Here is a 22877-nt window from a genome sequence, read left to right as displayed (position 1 = left end):
ACAGCAAACATAAATGTAGTAATTTTTGAGGAAAAGGCAGGGTGTTAGTGTCATTTGTGAAGGTGTGTGCAGTTTATTTTAAGTGTGGCGCACAGCATTGTTCGCAAGCCCCGCCCTTCTTGTTTTTCTGCACCGGAGCAGTGTTGCCAGATATGAAATATGAAACTATCGTACCAAAACCTCAAAATTATCGTATTTTGGGAGAAATTATCGTACACAAACAAAACGCATACAACGTAGCCATTTTAGCGTTTTTTTTTTTTAATTTACAAAGAATTTTATGTCACATTTTTAAGCAGTAATTATAGTAATGGGGAAACTATGGCACAGAAAGAACGCAAATGAACAAGCAAATGCACTACCAGACTAGAAAGATTTTTTTTTTCTGTGAAGGGACACAAACGTGTTAATTACCAGACTAGAAAGAGTCGAATTCAACCTCGAGGTCGCTGTCGTCATCTGATGCCACTTGTGCAGATTTTGTTGAACACAGAAAAAAATGTTGACACCTCCATAAGGAACTTTAACTTTTTTTTATTCTTCTTGTATATCTCTTTGCTCTTGTGTTTTGTTCGTTTGTTGTTGCATTTGTTGAAATAAAGTTTAGAGAAAAAAAAAGATGTTGTTTGGGGAATCTTCCTGTCACGGTACAGATTGTATGGAACTCATTACTTTGTATGAGAGGGGGCGGGCTTTCAAATGACTGTCCCGGTCGCCCAAAGCCAGCATTTGATGCCGCCTGAGTGCAACACCTGCAAAATGATTCTTGGGTGTCAGAGAGAGATGCGTGTTTGGGCAACCAACTGAAATTATCGTACATATTGGATTTTTTCCCATTATTGATCGTACATCGTACAGAGGGCAAAACTATCGTACAAATACGATAATTATCGTACATCTGGCAACACTGCACCGGAGCCACCCATCCTCTGCGCTCCGGGACCTCCCACTTTACAAATGAAGCGCTGCCTGCCACGAGATGCGCTTTGTTTACGTCCATGTGAGAAGAACGTGAGCCAATGAAATTGCAACATGGGTAACCCTGTCACTCTGACACGTCGAAAACACAAAACATGACGACTAAAATTATAGTATCGAGTTCGCAAAAAAATAGTGAATGATTTTGTTATATAAAAAAAAATTCTAAATATTGGTAGGGACTATTTTGCCATCCCAAAATATTGGTTGTGACTTGTCCCTATGGTCCATATGCAAACCTACGCCCCTGCATGGATTCATTGTTTTATTTCGCTTTATCCTAATTTTTCCTGCTAAAACCCTGAAGAGCATATGTCTGTGAGTAATATTTAATATTTTTATGTTAAACCGACCTGTTATGATCTTCTGAAACAGTTGATAGATGTATTTTATAACTTAAAAACAGGACTGATGCTAACGTGTTAGCATGTCTATGGCATTTTCACTGTTAAAGTTAGCATTAAGCTGTTCGCATCAGCACGTTGTTTTCTGTATAATTAATGACTCAGCATTCGTTGTCGCAAAAGAGTCAAATTGTAATTTTTTAAAATAAATTTTTATTCATATATTAATAATAATAGCAACAACAATAATAGTCTACATAATAGTCAATAATAATAGACTAATAATGTTACAATACAATTTTAGAGAAAGAGACAAAAAGAACCTAATGAAACAAAACACAACAGAAAAGATAAAACCACATAATGAAAATAAATAAATACATATAGAAATAAATAACTGTTTCCTGTGAACATCTAGTGAGTAGCCTACTCTCGTTTAGGTTTTGAAACCTTGTTTCTGAAGTGTTTTTGTGTGATGTGCACAATTTTCAGTATTTTGACTAATACTACCAGTCATTTACAAGCCTAGATAAACTTTGTAATATAAAAAAAATCAGTCTGTTTTTGATTATTAACATTTACTTGTACTTTTACTTTCAATACTTGAGTACATTTAGTTGTACATTACTTGTCATACTTAAGTACAATAAATACTAGATACTTTAAGACTTTTACTTGAGTAGCATTTCAATCGGTGACTTGAACTTCTACCAAAGTCATTTTTTTAGTGGGTATCTGTACTTTTACTTAAGTGTGATTTTCCGGTACTTTATACAACACTGGTAACAGCCCATCAATGCCCATAAAAGGGCATCAGGCTGCATGGCCGTGAGCAGACGTAGATTTCACACAGAGGAAACAAAATGCTGAAAGTTAAAAGCAAATCAATTTCAGCGCAGCAGGCAAAGATAAAAAAAAAAAAAAAAAAACGACAACAACTTTGGGAGTTCAGAGGTGGAGGAACTACTGCAGGAAATCAGCCACAGGAAGAAAATTCTATTCAGCAGCCTCAGTGCAGGTTACACTGTAAAAAATGAAGTGTGTATATGTGAGTTAATTCAACTGAATATCAGTTAATTCACCTTAAAGATACGCTTTGTTTCAACTCACAATTCATGAAGACATTGGATAGCTTTAATTCAGGTTTTGAAAACATCTAAACTTGAGTCCAATATCCTAAACCTGCCATTAGAAGTGGAATAAATGAGAAGACAGAAGTTCACTTAACTTTTGGGGCAATCATTTTTTACAGTGTACATTAATTTACTTTAAAATAAAAAAAATACTCTGTAAATTACCAAAACATAACATATAATAATGAACAGAGATATCATGGATATATCACTGCAATATCGTAATGACCTTCACATAAGCAGACAACACAACCAGTGTGACAACACGTGGGCACTGAAATGTGCGTCAGACGACTCCAGAGTGTTCAACAGGATTTGTTCTTAGCCCCGCCTCACGCTCTATGACCACTGGGATAGGTTTGACCTTTGTGTTTCTGCTTCCTGTGTGATGTTGGGCTCACCTGTGGTCGGCATGATTTTGCGCACACTCGGAGCCGGAGTTTCTCCCTGGAACCTCCTGCACGCTGCAGGCTCTGGTGGTGTGGTCACACAGTTTGTCCATGTGCTGATTAGGAAACATGTGTGCCCGGTAGAGACCCATGCCAGCTGAAAAGTCTGTTTGCTGGCTCACAGAGACAGGAGACGTGCTCTCGCTCCACCCTCCTCTTCCCCCTCTCCTCAGCTCCACAGCCTGTCTGTTATGTCCACTTCCTGCCTTGCCATTGCTTGGCAGCACAATGGTGTGAGGATGGAGCTGTGGTGAAGGACTAGAAAAGAAAAAAACACTTCAGACTTCTGTTATCTGGATCAGATCAGCCGTGATGTTCTGGACGCCGCTGTGTGCTTTCTAACAAGTGCTTCTGGTTTCTAACAGTTTGCCACCTTTAAAGAAGAAACCATTCTTAAAAAGTTAGTCCATAGACCAGACAGGTTCGTCATGACCAGGTTTGTTGTGGCGTTTTTGACTTGAAAAATGCATGATGGCCATTGCAGGGTGACAGCTGCAGGCCGGCAGGATTTCAAATTTAAAAATGCCCCAATCATACTGAAAAGTCTAACAAATTATTTATCCAACTACAGAGACCCCAAAAAGCTATAGTTTGGACTTTCTATGACTGACTGCTGTGGAGTTATGGAGTAAAAACAGCAAAAAAAAAAGTCTGTATCTACAAGAGTCAGACGTTAAAGTTGCTCCAATTTTGGCTAAACTAATAGGAAATGATAAATGTAACAGATCTGACTGCATTGAATACTTGGTCTCCAAGGTCATGGTCAACAGAGGTCGATGTCCATCCAAATCATTTTCATCACTTTTTACCAAAATTGCAGCACCTTTGACTTTTGACCCCTGTACAAACTGAAATGGACCTTTGTCACCATTTTTGCAGTTTTAGTCAAAACTACACTGTTTTGGAATCTTTATGATCACATAAATTATGTGATATACTTGTCAATGTGATTGCAGTGTTTTATAAATTTTAACGCCTGTGCAGTTCTTCACTGAGACCCGCTGGGCTACAGCTGCCCCCCTGGGGTGCCCCCCCATACATAGACATTCACTAGGGATACACGTCGAGTAATTTATGGGTGGTACGTTTTGCCAGTGACACGCATACTTTCAGGAGACCCCATGGCCGAATTATCATGTATAACTAGAGGTTAACCAAGGTCAAAGGTCAGGTGACTCACAGAAAGTAAATATATGAATTCATATTCGTGTGGAATACTAAGCACTCAATCAGTGTTTCTCAATCCTGGTCCCCAAAGTGCTGCATGTTTTCCACTGACCCCTGATCTTCTCAGTCAGGTGTGTCCAGCCAGTTAGCAGCTCTCTGACTAATGGGACACACCTGACGAGGGAGGCTCACCATGAGGGGGAGAACATGAGAAATTTAAATCTCTACTACTTTGGGTCCTGAGGACCAGGACTGATTTAACGGCATACATTCACACTACAAACCCTGATATCTTTGTCTTCTCAGAATCATGGCTCAAGAAGTCCATTCCTAATACTGCTGTCTTCATCCCTGGCTATAATATATTCCGCCAAGACAGAAGCTCCAAGGGTGGAGGGGCAGTTGTTTATTGTAAGGACAATCTGCAGTGCTCGGTTGTTATCTCTAAGTCTGTTCCCAAACAGTTTGAGCTGATTGATTTAAAAATCAACTTCTCCAAGTACTTCTCTCTCACTGTTGCAGGCTGCTATAGGCCACCGTCTGCTTCTGCCTGTGCTGTCTCCGCTCTGAGTGAGCTCATTGCCCCCCACACCTCCTCTGAGTTTATTTTATTAGGGGACTTAAATTGGGACATGTCTGATCCTCCACCCATTGTGCAGTTACAACTGGATGCGCTTAATCTGTCTCAAATTGTGCTAGCCCCTACCAGATACAACAAGTACTGTTGTGTGCTGGGGTGTTTGGCTGGCTTGGTTTTTGTTTTCTGTTTCTCCCACCAGGTGGTATGCATTCAGGACTGAGTGGCTGAGCATCAGGACCTCACCCTGAACACCTGAGGCTTGTTTTCACGTGCAGGTCATCAGGACTCACAGCTGTGGTGTATTTTGTCTTAATCAGAGATTGCTGCATTTAAACCTTGAATGCACAGTGTGTGATTGCCAGAGACTCGACCTTGTGAGCAGACGTGTGAGATCGACGTCAGGTGAACAATCTCACCATCACGGACGCAGAGACCGCTCCAGGTTTGACGCCACAGTCTGTGAAGGAGGATTGGGTGAGGTCTCACGCTCTTCAGCACACTTCCTGAGGTAATTTGGTTTTGGTGACTTTTATGAAGTAATGACAGTGGATTTGGTGTCCCTCACACCTTGTGTTATTGAGCTGTCACGTTATGCTAATTGTCTAATCAGCTTCTGCTGCAGTGGAGATTTGAACTGAGTTGTTCCGTGCCTGCAGGGTGAGAAGCTGATATATATTTAAGCCAGGAAGTATTTGCTGATTGCGTGCACCTTTTGAGTTGTGTCTCTCTGTGTGGAGTTGGACTCACCTCATGTTTTCTTTCTTCACAGACTCGGTTTGTCGCGGCCACCTGGGGGGTGTCGGCGGGGTCCCTGGGTCCGAACTGCTGTGGCTCCGGACCGTTTGCACTGCTGAGAGCGCTCTGTGTTTTCACCTCACCAGACCGCGGACATTTTTGGTTGTTTATCACTGCACTCATTATGATTATTAAATTCTGTTATCTTTTGAACCGTGCTCTGCTTATTTTATGCTGGGTCCTGTCAAACGCTGGTTCGGTGCTCCGACCGCGTCCGAAACATAACAAGACCATGACTTCTGGTACCATCATTGACCTGATACAGACAAATAGGCCAGACAGATACACTTCAGGTGTGTTTTGTCAAAGTCTGAGTGATCATTGTAGTATAGCCTGTGTGCGTAAAGGGCTCACTCCAAGAAACCCTCCTCTCATTGTTGCTAAGCGTTTGTTAAGGAACTTTAATGATCAGGCTTTTCTAGCTGACCTGGCACTTGTACCCTGGCACAGAATAGTCTCTGTCCCAGATGTTGAGAATGCCTGGTTATACTTCAAAACTCTGTTCAGTGAAGTTGTTAACAAACATGCTCCTGTTAAAAAAATCAGAGTTAAGAACCGTGTTAGTCCCTGGTTTAGTCCTTCATTATCGGAATTAATTCACTTAAAACATCACCTTTGGCATATGGCAAAAGTATCCAACAAAACCTCAGATTGGCAGTCTTACAGAGCTCAAAGAAATAGGTGCACTCAGGCCATTCCACAAGCAAAATCCAACTATTTTAAGCTGCAGCTCTCTGTTAATGGCCCTGACCCCAAACAATTTTGGAACACTATAAAAACTTTGGAGAACAAAAAATCATTCTCTCAGCTTCCTATTGTTATAAAAATGAACAATATCATTGTCACTGACAAAAATAAAATAGTTGAGTATTTTAACAATCATTTTGCTAAAGCTCGTTGTTACAATACATCTCAGTCCACACACACCCTCTGTGTCTCTTCACCTGCTCCGGGTCCCCCCTCATTCTCATTCCAACCTATACAGGAATCAGATGTACTTGCTGAACTGTGTAAACTGGACACTCACAAACCAGCTGGACTGGACTCATTAGACCCCTTCTTTTTCAAGACAGCAGCTCATATCATTACTGTCCCCATCTCCTACCTGTTCAATCTGTCCCTGCAGTCTGGTGTTTTTCCAGGGACTGGAAATGTGCTGCTGTCACCCCTCTTTTTAAAGGAGGTGACAGCACAGATTTAAACTGTTATAGACCCATCTCTGTTTTGCCCTGCCTGTCAAAAATCCTAGAGAGTCTGGTCAACAAGCAGCTCGTGTACCACCTGGAGATTCACAACATCCTGAGTCCAGTTCAATCTGGCTTCAGAGTGGGACATAGCTGCATCTTGGCTACTCTAAAAGTTGTTAATGACATTATCTGTGCCATTGACAGCAAAGAATATTGTGTTGCTGCTTTTGTTTATCTGGCTAAGGCCTTTGACTCTGTGGACCATCATATACTATTGAATAGACTCAAAGACATAGGCCTCTCTGAAAGCTGTTTGTCATGGTTTAGTAATTACTGCTCTGGTTGGTCTCAGTCTGTGAGGGTAGAGGGTCTTTTGTCTTCCCCTTTACCCCTCCTTAAAGGTGTTGCCCAAGGCTCTATATTGGGCCCAACTTTATTTAGTATTTATGTTAATAACATTGCCCTTGCCGCAGGAAATGCTAATATTCACCTGTATGCTGATGACACTATCTTATACACATCTAGTCCCTGTCTTAACACTGCCTTGTCCTCACTCCAAACCATCTTCAACAATATTCAACTGGCCTTTGCTCACCTTAACTTAACACTGAATACTAATAAAACAAAATGCATGCTCTTTAGCAGATCTCTTCCACATTCTAGCTGCCCTCTAACCATTACTTCAAACGACGGCTCTGTAATTGATTTTGTCAACTCATATAAGTATCTCGGTATCTGGTTAGACAGTTCACTCACATTCGAATCACACATCAATACAGTTTTAACAAAAGTCAAATCCCATATAAGCTTTCTTTATCGCAATAAATCCTCACTCACTCTGCCAAACACCTCCTGGTTAAGATGACAGTTCTCCCCATCTTTGATTATGGAGACGTCATCTCCAGGTCTGCTGCTAAAACCCTTCTTCACAAATTAGATGTTATTTACCATTCTGCTATCCGTTTTGTTAGTGGTGCTCCATTTCACACTCATCATTGTAACCTGCTGTGCTGGATCGGTGCAGCATCTGCAGTGATGCGGTCGCTGTATCGGACTGTCGTGGTGAAGAGAGCTGAGTAGGGGGGCAAAGCTCTCGATTTACCGATCGATCTACGTTCCGATCCTCACCTATGGTCATGAGATTTGGCTCATGACCGAAAGAACGACATCGCGGGTACAAGCGGCCGAGATGAGTTTCCTCCGTAGGGTGGCTGGGCGATCCCTTAGAGATAGGGTGAGGAGCTCGGTCACTCGAGAGGAGCTTGGAGTCGAGCCACTGCTCCTCCACGTCGAAAGGAGTCAGTTGAGGTGGCTCGGGCATCTTTTCTGGATGCTCCCTGGACGCCTCGCTGGAGAGGTGTTCCGGGCACGTCCCATTGGGAAGAGGCCCCGGGGAAGACCCAGGACACGCTGGAAGGATTACATCTCTCGGCTGGCTTGGGAACGCCTTCGGGTTCCCCCGGAGGAGCTGGGGGAGGTGTGTGTGGATCGGGAGGTCTGGGCAGCTTTGCTTGAGCTGCTGCCCCCGCGACCCAACTCCGGATAAAGCGGAAGAAAATGGATGGATGGATGGCATTGTAACCTGTATTCATTAGTCAACTGGCCCTCCCTTCACTCCAGCAGACTGGTCCACTGGTACCTTCTCATCTACAAAACTCTAATTGGTAAAACTCCACTATATCTTCGTTCTCTTCTTCTGATCCATAATTCTGCCTGTACATTGCGCTCAAGCAGTTTAATTAATCTAGTTGTCCCTAAAGCCCGTACTGCCTTTGGTCGCTTCTCGTTCCAGTTTTCCGTCGCAAATGACTGGAATCAGTTACAGTTATCACTTAAACTCAGCTCCTTTGATTCAATCAGTACCTTTAAAAATTCATTGCATTCTCTGGTCCATGATCAGTGTACCTGTTTTTAACCTGTTTGGTTTGATGTAAACTGGTGATTCTGTTTATTTTGCATTGTGTCTTTTTATATGAATGTTTGTGTTATGTTTTTTTGTGCTGTCTGCTTACGCTGCCTCTTGGCCAGGTCGCCATTGCAAATGAGAATTGGTTCTCAATTGGCTTACCTGGTAAAATAAAGGTTAAGAAGAAGAAGACTGGGAACTGTAAATAGTAATTCTAAAAAAACTGTTCCCAGGTTAAAGGTCATCTGACTGACAGAAAGCTGATGTTGACCTTCATACTGGTGTTTAATTGTAGCCGCAGTTGTGTCTTTAAATAGCCTTTATAAATGACCCCTGGGTTGGGCAAAAACTTTGACCTTGACCTTTGAACTCAACTTGAATTTTTTCAAACTTGCATTCTCAGTAATCTGCTAAATTTGCTCTGAATTGCATTAAAACGGGGCTGATAACAAACCCTCTGCATGGGCACTAGCACTGGTGTTCAAGTCTATTGTGTTCAGTTGCCCTGGAAGCTGAATACAAAACAAATACCTTTGACTGCATGTACGCCACTGTCTACTGCAGCCACGCATACAGACACCAATGCCACAGACGGTGGTGTTGGTGTCTATGGCGCAGACCACAGACGTAACCACTTCGGTTCAGTGATCCTCTGTAAATAAAACTTGTAATATCTCAGCATGATGAGCTGTGGAATTCAGCTTTGGATCCAAATTCATTTATTCTTCCAAACTTTCTGAATTGATTCATGCCATCACTTATGGAACCCGACCGATATGGATATTTGGAGAGCTGATACCATATCGATACCAGGGAGTAAAAAAGAACATTTACCACACTGATACATGAACATATTTATTTCTTGCTGATGTTTTTCAAGTATAAGACAAAAAAAAAAAAGCCAAACATATCAGATTTATATTGAAATACAGTTATCTGTGAGCGCATTGCACCATCTTGGATTACTGTGTTCGAACAACCAACTAATGTACGTTACGCCCTGTTGCATGGCTCATCTGTTTTGGGACCAACCTCAGCTGGACAAACTATGTAATGACACCATTTCCAACAGCCAACGTGTTACTCTGCACTCTTTATTCTGTAAAATAAAAGTTTTCATATCTATCACAGATATTGATATGTTTTGAAAGGCCCACATCGGCCGATATTATCAGCCAACTGATATATCGGTCAGGCTCCACCAGCCACTTCAGCTGGCTGGTGTGTGCATGCGTGTGTGTGTGTGTGTGTGTGTGTGTGTGTGTGTGTGTGTGTGTGAGCGCCTACCACAGACAGCAGGCTGAGTGGTTGACCCCGCCTCCTGCAGAGAGCAGGAGACAACAGAAGCAGAGCGATTCACTGAAATGTTGGTGACTAAACACAGACACATGTAAAGGGCGACTTATCGCAGCCAGCAAGATGATCCACTTCGTGTATTTATATTTAACTGTAAGTTTATACAGTAATTATTGCAAACCCCCTCAGAGTCTGGTCTGCCTGAGGTTTCTTCCTGAGGGAGTTTTTCCAGACCATTGCCACCAGTGTGCTTGTTCGGGGGGGTGGGGGGGTGGGTGTGTGTTAAGGTTAGTGATTACCCGTGTGAAGTGCTGTACGTAGTGATTTGATGCGATATATAAACTGAATGTATATTCAGCATGATGAGGCTGCAGCTCAGTGTCAATAATCACTTTAATTTTCACTCCATTCTGTCACATGACAAACCCGCGTGTGTTTGTGGCTCGTCTCCATGTGTGGCATCACCTCTGATATGGCACATTCCAGCCCTGAACGTGGTAACGGTACAAACAGGCGCCTTTGTGTTCCTCTAGACCACTTCACACAGCGTTCTTAAGCCAGCTCAGAGTCCCAAAGCTCATTACTCAGAGTTCACATCACCCGTTCACTCAGAATGTCTTATTCTGTGCAAACCAGCCGGTAAGAAAGAAGACAACATCGCAGTGGTGTAGTTTCTCTCTGTACAGGTTCACACTGCTTCTCAGAAGCACAAAGAACCTTCAGGCGGCTGATGACCTTTGCTGATATTCTTATCGCACAAGATAAGACACCGAGGACCACATGCACTTTGGCACACTGTGCGTGTGCATATGCGTGTGTGTGTGTGTGTGTGTGTGTGTGATTGTTTAGCAGGCAGTGTGAACGCTTACCGTCTGTCCCTGGGTGAAGGTGTTTGGTGCCTCGGAGGAACGCTGGACAAACCGGCAGTCCTGCTGAATGAAGTCTGGTCTGAACTGAGTCGAGAACCTGGACAATCACAGAGACACAGTCCACAGATAAATGACAGAACACTCCATCGAATGCCACTGTTCATGACACATATGCTCAAAGGTCTTCACACAGTGTGTTGGGTTCACACTGTCCTCATGGGAAAAAAAGGCATTCCCAAGTTTCCTGTGAAATACGATGTCTCGAGTGTGTCTCCTTCCTGTTGGACATACCTGGAAGATCACCCTAGGGAGACCACCAGGGGGCATCCAAACCACCTCAACTGTCTCCGTTCAATGTGGAAATGCAGCTGCTCTACTCAGAGTCCCTCGCAGATAGTCGAGCTTCTCATCCTCTCCAGGAGTTTAAGCCCAGACATCCGACGGAGGAATGTGTACCATCTTATTCTTTCAGTCATTACCCAAAGTTTGTGACCAAAAAATCAAGCATTTCGCCTTCTGGCTCTTTACACAAACAAGAAGAACATAAAAATGTGAAGCCATAACTTTTGACATAAACTCACCAAACATCAAAAGAAATACATGAAAGTAAAATTTAATGAAAACCCTTTGCTAATTTGCTAAAGCGCATATTAAACAAATATGTAGGACTGCCTTTTTGCATTTACGCAATATCTCTAAAATCAGAAAGGTCTTGTCTCAGAGTGATGCTGAAAAACTAATTCATGCATTTATTTCCTCTAGGCTGGACTATTGTAATTCATTATTATCAGGTTGTCCTAAAAGTTCCCTAAAAAGCCTTCAGTTGGTTCAGAATGCTGCAGCTAGAGTACTGACGGGGACTAGCAGGAGAGAGCATATCTCACCCGTGTTGGCCTCTCTTCATTGGCTTCCTGTTAATTCTAGAATAGAATTTAAAATTCTTCTTCTTACTTATAAGGTTTTGAATAATCAGGTCCCATCTTATCTTAGGGACCTCGTAGTACCATATTACCCCATTAGAGCGCTTCGCTCTCAGACTGCGGGCTTACTTGTAGTTCCTAGGGTTTGTAAGAGTAGAATGGGAGGCAGAGCCTTCAGCTTTCAGGCTCCTCTCCTGTGGAACCAGCTCCCAATTCAGATCAGGGAGACAGATACCCTCTCTACTTTTAAGATTAGGCTTAAAACTTTCCTTTTCGCTAAGGCTTATAGTTAGGACTGGATCGGGTGACCCTGGACCATCCCTTGGTTATGCTGCTTTAGACGTAGATTGTGGGGGGGTTCCCATGATGCACTGTTTCTTTCTCTTTTTGCTCCGTATGCATCACTCTGTATTTAATCATTAGTGATCGATCTCTGCCCCCCTTCACGGCATGTCTTTTTCCTGGTTTTTTCCCTCAGCCCCAACCAGTCTCAGCAGAAGACTGCCCCTCCCTGAGCCTGGTTCTGCTGGAGGTTTCTTCCTGTTAAAAGGGAGTTTTTCCTTCCCACTGTTGCCAAGTGCTTGCTCATAGGGGGTCGTTTTGACCGTTGGGGTTTTTCATAATTATTGTATGGCCTTGCCTTACAATATGGAGCGCCTTGGGGCAACTGTTTGTTGTGATTTGGCGCTATATAAGAAAAAAGTTGATTGATTGATTGATTAATTCTGAATAATTTTTAGTATAGCTTCAAGTTTAGTATTTACAATTCAAATGACGTTGACTGACATCAACTGATATCAGCTGGTAAACGGTTCCATAAAGATGGAGCACAATCAATTAGCCAACATCGACCATGGAGCAGGCCAAATCCCTGAAATCAGGGGCGGCTCAGGAGGCGCACCACTTTCCACACAGTAAGAAGGAACACAACCTCAATGTTTCAGATGTCAGCTGCAGAACCTTAACGTCTGCCCCCGTGTGGACGGATTTTAGTGATGTCCCCTGGTTGTATCCTGAGGGAGGTCTTCCAGACTCATCCAACTGGGTAGAGGGATGACCCAGGACATGCTGGAGGGATTATGTTTCCCAGCTACCTTGGGAACGCCTCCTGATCCCTCTGGATAATGAAGGCTGAAGAAGGAGCCACACACGTGTGTGGGGTGATTATTTGAAGAATGACCCACGTTTTGATCTATCACGTATCCACTATGAAGGTGCCTCTATGTGCCTCTCTGTACCCTGCATGTGCCGCGTAGCAGCCTCTAGTGAGCCACGACCGACCTGTCATTACAGCCTCGAATGGCTCGCATCACCCACACTAAGCCACATAGCGCCATGATAGCGCCATGATAACATCATGATAACGCCATGTTGGCGCACGTTTAGGCATGAGTTTGGTCCAAACCTCCAGCCCTCCCACACCTGGTCTCTTTCAAGTGTAGGTTTTCAATTCACACATTCACAGCAGCATTTAAAGATGTCCCTTCTTTTTTTTTTTTTTTACGCAGTCCAAAAATAGACACTCCCTCACAGTTCCACCTGTAATGCACCAGACCAGCTAGACCCAAACCACGGGTTCCTGGAGAGCCGCCTCTGTGCTCCTTGCTGGCTCTGCGGCTCTCTGGCTTTTTTTTTTTTTTGCGGCTTTAAACACACAAAACTTTATGTTTGTCCGTTTATTTCTGCAAAATCGCTCTTTTGCGCGTGCGCTGCTCTTGTCCTTTCATGGACAGCCGCCTCTCTGCTCTTTCTAGTGGCTTCCTTTCCATCTGTGGCTTGCTGGCTTTATTTTTTCCCTGGCTTTAAACACAGTCATTTTTACAACGTGAATCCACTTTTAGCTTTGTGTTCGTCCGTTTATTTCTGCAAAAGCGCTCTTTTGCATGTGGTGCCGTTCTGCATACAGAATGAGGTGGCTGTTTTATTATATACACCTGTGGATCATTATATATATATATATATATATATATATATATATATATATATATATATATATATATATATATATATTTCTTTATTTCTTCCGCAGCTTACAAGTCACCATGATACAACTTTTAACTTTGTGTTATGTCTTCAAAATCGGTCTTTTGCGCGCTCTCCACCTGTGTTGCCGCACAGCTCCTGCTCTTAGCTGCTCCACTGGAGTTATTATCTTCCATGGCTTTGAACACACATCCACTTTCACACAGTCACCCAAATTTTAACTTTGTGTTCGCCCAATATTGACTGAAATATCACTCTTTTGTGAGCTGGCGTTCTGCCTAAATGCTCGTTTGAAGCGTGATGATGAGTCACTGCCTCAGTGCGCTTTTGTGTTACACCTTTTAGTGTAACACAAATAAATCCCTGTTTCCTTCAGTGTTTAAGAAGTAAGGTTCTGTTAGGAGAAGGTAGTCCTCAAAAACTGAGTGACCGTGCAAGGAGACACATGAGGGAAGCCACCAAAACTCACATGACAGCTCTATGGTGTCTGCAAGTGTAGAAAATGGGACAAGTGAAAGTCTGCATTTTGCATCACCAGATGACCTCCTCTGGTGGAGAAGAGGAGGATTTTTTCCTCAAAAGGAAGACTTGAAAGTTCAGTTTGTCAGAAGGCCAGAGGTGTCAAATCCAGTTTCAGAAAGTAAAAACCTCCCATGTGTTGCTTCTACCTGTGCACCTAAAATGGGTGATCTCAATAATTAGCTCATCCACCTGCCTGAAGAGCTGAATTACAATCAGCTGGTTATTGGGAAGATGGAACAAATATGTGGCTGGACTTTTACTTTCTGAAGTTGGATTTGACACCTCTGCAGAAGGCGCATGTGAGACTCCAGCCTAGATCTGAGGTGTTTCCTTGTATGAAAGTCCTTCTTCTGTGATCAGTCACTTATTAAGTTTACACTCTTGTTGCCATGTTTACTGAAACAAGGACCTTATTTATCATCGTGGCAACACATCATTGTTGTGTGGGCCGCCAGAAGAGGAGGTACTGCTGGCCCACCACCAGAGGGCGCCCTGCCTGAAGTGCGGGCTTCAGGCACGAGAGGGCGCTGCCGCCACGGACACAGCCGGGAGTGACAGCTGTCACTCATTAATCCCTGACAGCTGTCACTCATTCTTCATCATCTCACTCCATAAAACCCAGACGTCATCTCCACCTCATCGCCGAGATATCGTACTTCTTTGGAGGTAATAGACTCAGCCGTTTGTGTTTTACAGTATAATCTGTATATTGTGAGTGTTTGCAGGATTACCGGTCCCTCTGTCTGTGGAAGCTGAGTGAGTGCTGGACGGCACTCTTTTCCCCTGAGGAATCACTGTGGTACTCTGCAGAATATTGAGTGAGAGGTGGAGGTGGCATTCCCACCGTTGTTACTGGGTGTACACACACCCACACTTGACTGTCTTTGTTCTTCGCCAGCAGTACCAGATCCGACAGTCGGGGACGGTGATCACCTGGGAATTCGGGACTTGGCGGCTCCAGTATTCACCAGGTTCGGTGGCGGCGGAAATCGTGTGGTTCCGGCTCTTCTCAGGACAGACGTCTTCTATCCTCGAGCCTGCCCACACGTCACCTTTGTGGATTGACTGTAATCATATTCTGAGATTGTCTGTGTATTCGTTGTGCTCCTTCACAACATTAAATTGTTACTTTTTGGCTTATCTATTGACCGTTCATTTGCGCCCCCTGTTGTGGGTCCGTGTCACTACACTTTCACAACAATCATGTCAGGCGGGACCCGCAATGCAGACAAAAGAAGACATCATCTTTATTCCAGGCTCTGGTTCGGTACACATGTAATCAAGCAGCGGAGCAGAAGTACAATCAGGATTAGGCAGAGACGCAGTCATGGACGAGCAGGGGTCATAGGCACAAGCAAACATCAACATAGGGGATGATGCTAGAGGCATGGTCAAGGAATACAGAGCAATAAACGGTACATGGCTAGGCAAAAACAGGACTGTGAACTAAAGGCTGGAATGTGAACAAACAACAACAAACTGGCAGGGGAGTGGTGGCTAGGAGGTGTATAATTAAGGCAGGTGTAAAGTAGGTGCACTTGAGGCTGGTGGACAAAGATTATACAAGGGGCAAGATAGTGCGGAAGGGAGTGCACAAAGTGGAATGATGTAAGAAACCAAGATGCATGAACAGGTTCCACGAGTGAGAGTGAATGAAAACACAAAGCGGACAGAATCAAAGTGTGAGGTGAGGACCTAAGAGCTGGGGAAGAGACAATGGCATGTGTGTGGTGTGGAGTGAACACAGTCAGATGCACAGGAGGAAAAACAGGGAACTATGAACTGAGCTAAAACAGAAACCAAAGACAGAATAAAATATAACAATGAACCGGGCATGAACATGAGAACTAATCAGAGAATAAACAGAAAAGGCTAAAACTATATAGGAACTGACTAAGAAAACAAAGTGGTTAAACAAACTACAAGAAAAACAGTGACTGCATGATAACAGAAAACAAAACCTGAAATTACTGCATCACTGATAACATAAATCAATCAATCAATCAATCAATTTTTTTATATAGCGCCAAATCACAACAAACAGTTGCCCCAAGGCGCTTTATATTGTAAGGCAAGGCCATACAATAATTATGTAAAACCCCAACGGTCAAAACGACCCCCTGTGAGCAAGCACTTGGCTACAGTGGGAAGGATAATGCAAACACAAACAGGCTGAAGAAAAGTAGAATGGAACTGAACTTATGGCCAAGGTATAAAACGAACAAAGAAACAAAGTGACAAAGCAAAATAGAAAAGAGAATAAACACATGATGAAAATAAACAACGAATAAATCAAAGCTGGAGCAGATGGTGGAAAAAGAAAGGGGGAAAAATAGGATCAATGCCAGATCAGGGCCAAAACGTGACACATCAACTCCTCAACTACAAATGAACTTGGAGCCAGAATGCCTGATATCTTAGTGTCACTTTTGAAAAATGACCATTCAGTGGATAGTCTTGTGGACAGCTTAAACTCAGCATTCACAACCACATTGGACATGATCGCTCCACCTACATTATAACTACACACCTCCCCAAAAACACACTCACCTTGGTTCAATGATCACTTCCATGACCTCAAGCATAAGTCCAGAGGTCTAGAATGAAAATTCCACCTCATGTGGCGTGATGCTATCTTAGACTATAAGCATGCACTACTGGGTACAAAGCAGGCCTATGACTCTGATTTGATCAACAAAAGTAAGCATAACTCAAAGTTCTTGCTCGACACAGTGGCTACACTTATTCATAGACAACCACCTGTGAGTCGCTTTCCTTTTACAGCACAAGAATTCGTAGATTACTTTCAGAAGAAAATAGATGGCGTTCGATGTCCTTGTGCTTTGCAACATTCGGAGAAGACAAATGGCAGAAGCAGCTGCTGCTAGCTGCCACCACTCCGGCTAAACCTCCCAAGAAAAAGGCTGCCAAAGCCAAGAAAGCCAGATCTTGTGCTGTCACAAGATCTGGCAACTTGCTCCCGACGGACTGTTTGCTGTTGTGGCACTCTTCTTATCTCTCCACAGTTGTATTTGTTTCTTTAATTTCTGTTTAACACTTCTTTTAGTTTTTAAGTGTATCTACTGTAAATCTTATTTAACTATATTCCTCATGTTGTGAATCGCTAGTGGTTAGCTTTTGCTACCAGTTAGCCTTCACTTGTGGTTAGGTTGCATTACGGACTGCTTCAAGTTTAGTGCACATAAACAATGTCAAATGTATATGTGTTGTCTTTAATTTTGATGTGTGCCATTATTACGGTAAACAAGTAATAATTGTGGATTAATTGCTGTATCTTGTCTGAGGTAATTGGAGTGTAAACATAATTGCCCTTTTTTGGGATCAATAAAGTTGTCTGAAGTCTGAATTAGCTAGCATCTCTCACAAAAGTGGTGGTCTTCTGCTTGCAATGGATTTGGACACCACTACAGTTCTGGTGCTGTTAGAACTCAATGCTGCGTTTAATACTGTGGATCATCATATTGTACTCGATAGGCTGGAGAACCATTTTGGGATTACTGGAAGTGCCCTTGCATGGTTGACATCATACTCTCTGTGTTTTGTACAATAACACTACCTCTAACCTTAGTGACATGAAATTTGGGGTTCCACAGGGGTCCATCTTGGTCACCCTGCTTTTCTCCCTTTATATAGCACCCCTTGGGCACATATTGTGGCATTTGGGATAACCTTCCATTGATATGCTGATGATACTCAGTTATACATGCGAATAAGTGCTGGTGATCTTATCAACATAAAATCCTTAGAAGATTGTCCTGCATCAGTGAAAAGCTGGAAGGTCCAGCAATTTTCTACTTTTAAACTCTGATAAGACTGAAATGATGGTTCTTAGTCCAGTGAGACATCAACATCAATTTGACCAGCTAACGCTTAGCCTAGGCTCCTGTGTCATACATCATACTGACAAAGTGAGGAACCATGGGGTAATTTTGGATCCTACATTGTCCCTTGACCTCCACATTAGAGATATTATGAGGACTGCTTTCTTCCACCTGTGAAATATAGCGAAGATTCGTCCCATCCTGTCTATGGCTGATAGGCATAGACCCTACCCTGTCCCTACCCTGATTCATGCGTTTGTCTTGTCTAGATTAGACTAATACAATGTTCTTTTTTCTGGTTTACCACAGTCCAGCATTGGGGTCTCCAACTGGTTCAAAATGCTGCTGCCAGACTTTTGACATGAAGCAGAAAGTTTGACCACATTACACCCATTTTGGCATCTTTTCACTGGCTTCCTGTCCCAGTGAGATCAGATTTTAAGGTTCTGCTACTAACCTATAAAACTGTTCATGTGCTGGCATCTCCCTACTTAACTGACCTAATTAAACCTTACATACCGGCCCGGGCTCCTTGTTCTCAGGGTGCAGGACTACTTTCTGTCCCGAGGGTGAATAAAAAGTCTGTGGGTCATAGAGCTTTCTCTTATTGTGCCCCTGTTCTGTGGAATGGTCTCCCTGCGTCAATAACAGTTAGATTCTGTAGAGACTTTCAAGCCCAGACTTAAGACGCACTTATTTTCCCTTTCGTATAGCTAGCATACTGGTACAGTATGTTACTATGCTTTTTACTCATTTAAATTCCTTTTTAGTAGGAACTCAACTTTATCAAAATTTTGTGTCTTTTAGTGAAGCATAGGGTTAGTGGCCAGCGATAACCTTAATATTTCTTTTGTTTTTCATGTTGCTTACATCTGACAAATTATACTGTATTTATTGTCTTTCCAGCCCCCTCCATCCAGAGATGGGTACTGTAACCCTCCTGTCCCATGCACCAGCAAAATTTCCAGTATATTTGTTTTGTAAATTGTGTTGTCAATTGTGTCGATAGTATGGCCCAAGCAGATGGTCGCCCCTTTGTGTCTGGTCTGCTTGAGGTTTCTTCCTCAAATCATCACAGGGAATTTTTCCTTACCACTGTTGCCTGTGTGTTTGCTCTGGGGGTTGGTAAGGTTAGACATTACTTGTGTGAACCTTGAGGCATAGTGCAGCAGATAACAGAATATTTACAGAGGAATCCTTCTTGTTGTTTTTACCCCATAACTCCATAACATTCAGTCATAGATAGTTCAAACTATACCTTTTTGGAATCGTTGTGATCAGACAAATAATGTGGTATAGCTTTCAATATGATTGGAGCATTTTTAAATTTTGACCCCTGTGTAATTCTTCAATTGACCCCTACCTGGCCGCCTACTGAAAATTCAAGTGGCTACTCAGTTTTTTCAAAAGAGTAATGTTTAAGGAGTATTTGTGCAAACTTTGGTGCTTCTTTCCAGAAATGAACAATTGTTACAGTTATCTGCTCCACTACAACTTTGTTGTGATTTTGCACTATATAAATGAAAATAAATTGAACAAAAAAAAAATCGAAAGTCAGCCCCAGCATTAGTGTCCTCATTGATCAAATTATGACAGCGTCCAAGGAGCGTAAAGAGTCTGGTGACTAAGGGCACACTTGTCCAGACCAAGGGTTCCGCAGCATCTAGCTCATTCAAGTTGGGCAACAACACCGAGTCTATATCGGCTGCAAGAAAGCAGCTCTCAAAACTAAGAAAGTCACCACCAAGAAATCCGCAGTGGCCAAGAAACCCAAGAAAGCTACAGCAGCAAAGAAGCCTGCCACCACTAAGACATTGAAGAAGCCTGCAGTGGCAAAAGAAAGCAGCCAACAGCCCCAAGAAGGCCACTAAAAAGCCTGCTGCAGCCAAGAAAGCTCCAGCAAAGAAAGCAACCAAACCCAAAGCTAAGAAGGTCACGCCAAGAAAAAGTGAAATGTCAATAATGTTAAAATTTGTGTAATTAGATGACATTACAGTTAGACACAATTGACAGTTGATTGTGTCGAACTGAAATTAGGATGGATTAAACACAGAGGACAAATTTCATTGTATGTATCTACAATAACAATAAAGGCTATATTATTATTACTTCCGCCAAGGATGTAATAAAATCATTATTTATTTGTCTGTCTGTTTGTTAGCAGGATTACGTCAAAACTACTGCACAGATTTTGACTAAATTTTCACCACAGATAGATATTAGACCAAGGAAGACACCATTAAATTTTGGAGGTGATCTGGATCTGGATTCTGAATCAAGATTTCGCTTTATATACGCTTTGAAGGATTACTTCAAAACTACTTCATGGATTCACACCAAATTTTCACTACAGATAGATATTAGGGGATGGAAGACTCCACTGCATTTTGGAGGTGATCCGGATCCGGATTGGCAGACGTCAGAAATCTCTTGTTTGCTCTTGTTATTATTGTTATTATGTTAAATATATCCCAGCATGCCTTAGGCCTACAACTACACCCTGTTATCAAGGTGGATGCCATCACTAATACCTAAATTTACTGAATTTGATAGTATCTCTCTAGGTGTGCTGATGAAACTTGCAATGTCGACTAAAAGCACAACCTGCTTATTACATCCTATAGGGGAGGTGATGGTCTAGTGGCTAAGCTTTGAACCTGAGACCAGAGGACCCTCGGTTCAAACCCCAGCCTGACCGGAAAATCACTTAGGGCCCTTGGGCAAGGGTTGGTGTGTCATGCCCGCCTTGCATGGCAGCAACCTGACATCGGTGTGTGAGTGTGATTGTGTAAATGGGTGAATGTGAAGCGTAATTGTAAAGCGCTTTGAGCGTCTGATGCAGATGGAAAAAGGGATTGGCAGCTGTGGACCACAGGATTCTGGACTGACCGCGAGATGCCATGCCTGAAGGTGATGCAGCACAGTGCCATGGTGACAGGTCCATTGACAGCATGATGACTGAACACTGGCACTGCAGCACATGGCACTGGATGATCACCCCCCCGCCTGCAACATAAATGCTTGCATGGTCATCTCAACTGTTGTACCTATAACTCCAATTCCAATGAAGTTGGGACATTGTGTAAAATGTAAATACAAACAGAATACAATGATTTGCAAATCCTCTTCAACCTGTATTCAATTGAATACACCACAAAGACAAGATATTTAATGTTCAAACTGATAAACTTTATTGTTTTTGTGCAAATATTTGCTCATTTTGAAATGGATGCCTGCAACACGTTTCAAAAAATCTGGGACAGTGGTATGTTTACCACTGTGTTACATCACCTTTCCTTCTAACAACACTCAATAAGCGTTTGGGAACTGAGGACACTAATTGTTGAAGCTTTGTAGGTGGAATTCTTTCCCATTCTTGCTTGATGTACGACTTCAGTTGTTCAACAGTCCGGGGTCTCCGTTGTTGTATTTTGTGCTTCATAATGCGCCACACATTTTCAGTGGGTGACAGGTCTGGACTGCAGGCAGGCCAGTCTAGTACCTGTACTCTTTTACTACGAAGCCATGCTGTTGTAACACGTGCAGAATGTGGCTTGGCATTGTCTTGCTGAAATAAGCAGGGACGTCCCTGAAAAAGACGTTGCTTGGATGGCAGCATGTGTTGCTCCAAAACGTGGATGTACCTTTCAGCATTGATGGTGCCATCACAGATGTGTAAGTTGCCCATGTAATGGGCACTAACACACCCCCATACCATCACAGATGCTGGCTTTTGAACTTTGCGCTGGTAACAATCTGGTTGGTCTTTTTCCTCTTTTGTCCAGAGGACACGACATCCATGATTTCCAAAAACAATTTGAAATGTGGACTCATCAGACCACAGCACACTTTTCCACTTTGTGTTGGGGAAAGTGTAGTGACACGGACCCACAACAGGGGGCGCAAATGAACGGACAATGAAAGAGTCAAATATGAACACTTTACTGTTGTGAATGAGCACAACACAGAGGAATGTGAAATTTAACAGACAGTCAATCACAAGGGTGACCTGTGGGCAGGCTCGAGGATAGAAGACGTCTGTCCTGAGATGAACCGGAACCACACGATTTCCTCCGCCACCGAACCCGGAGAATACTGGAGCCGCCAAGTCCCGAGTCCCCAGGTGGCCACCGTCTTCGAAGGTCGGATCTGGTACTGCTGGCAGGGAGCAGAGACAATAAGATATGGGTGTGTGCACACCCAGTAGCAACAACGGTGGGAATGCCACCTACACCTCTAACACACACTCGTGCAGCTCCTGTCTACCCACTTATCTGGTAGAGGTGTGCAGCGGAGCTGTTGCTGAACACACCGAACGCCGGTCTCACAGACACGGAACACCACAGGAAAGCGGCTGCAAAAAAGAGTTCAGACTGATACACAGTTCACTTTCAAGGCTGAGAATACTACCTGAACGGTTTGACGATATCTCGGCGATGAGGTGGAGATGACGTCCGGGTTTTATGGAGTGAGATGATGAAGCATGAATGAGTGACAGCTGTCAGGAGATAATGAGTGACAGCTGTCACCCCCAGCTGTGTCCGTGGCGGCAGCGCCATCTCGTGCCTGAAGCCCGCACTTCAGGCAGGGTGCCATCTGGTGGTGGGCCAGCAGTACCTCCTCTTCTGGCGGCCCACACAACACTTTGCATCTGTCCATTTCAAATGAGCTCGGGCCCAGAGAAGGAGGCAGCATTTCTGGATGTTGTTGATGTATGGCTTTCACTTTGCATGGTAGAGTTTTAACTTGTACTTGTAGATGTACAGACGAACTGTGTTAACTGACAATGGTTTTCTGAAGTGTTCCTGAGCCCACTCGGTAAGATCCTTTGCACAATGATGTCGGTTTTTAATGCAGGATCGAAGGTCACAGGCATTCAATGTTGGTTTTCGGCCTTGCTGCTTAC

At 43.2% G+C, this 22877-nt stretch overlaps 1 protein-coding gene across 1 annotated transcript in view; it reads right to left on the bottom strand.

Moving 5' to 3' along the window:
• ngef (neuronal guanine nucleotide exchange factor) overlaps nucleotides 1–22877 on the bottom strand; it is a 129680-nt gene that overhangs the window by 66846 nt on the left and 39957 nt on the right. The window contains exons 2-3 of the mRNA XM_034168685.1: nucleotides 10705–10801; nucleotides 2857–3162 (exon numbers count right to left, since the gene is read on the bottom strand). Of these exons, the coding sequence (XP_034024576.1) occupies nucleotides 2857–3162; nucleotides 10705–10801 (403 nt within the window). The remainder of the gene's footprint in view (nucleotides 1–2856; nucleotides 3163–10704; nucleotides 10802–22877) is intronic.

The sequence above is a fragment of the Thalassophryne amazonica genome, chromosome 4 (assembly GCF_902500255.1).
Source record: "Thalassophryne amazonica chromosome 4, fThaAma1.1, whole genome shotgun sequence".
NCBI lineage: Eukaryota > Metazoa > Chordata > Actinopteri > Batrachoidiformes > Batrachoididae > Thalassophryne > Thalassophryne amazonica.
Note: the sequence above shows the minus strand (reverse complement) of the source record. Positions and strands in the feature narration are given on the sequence as shown.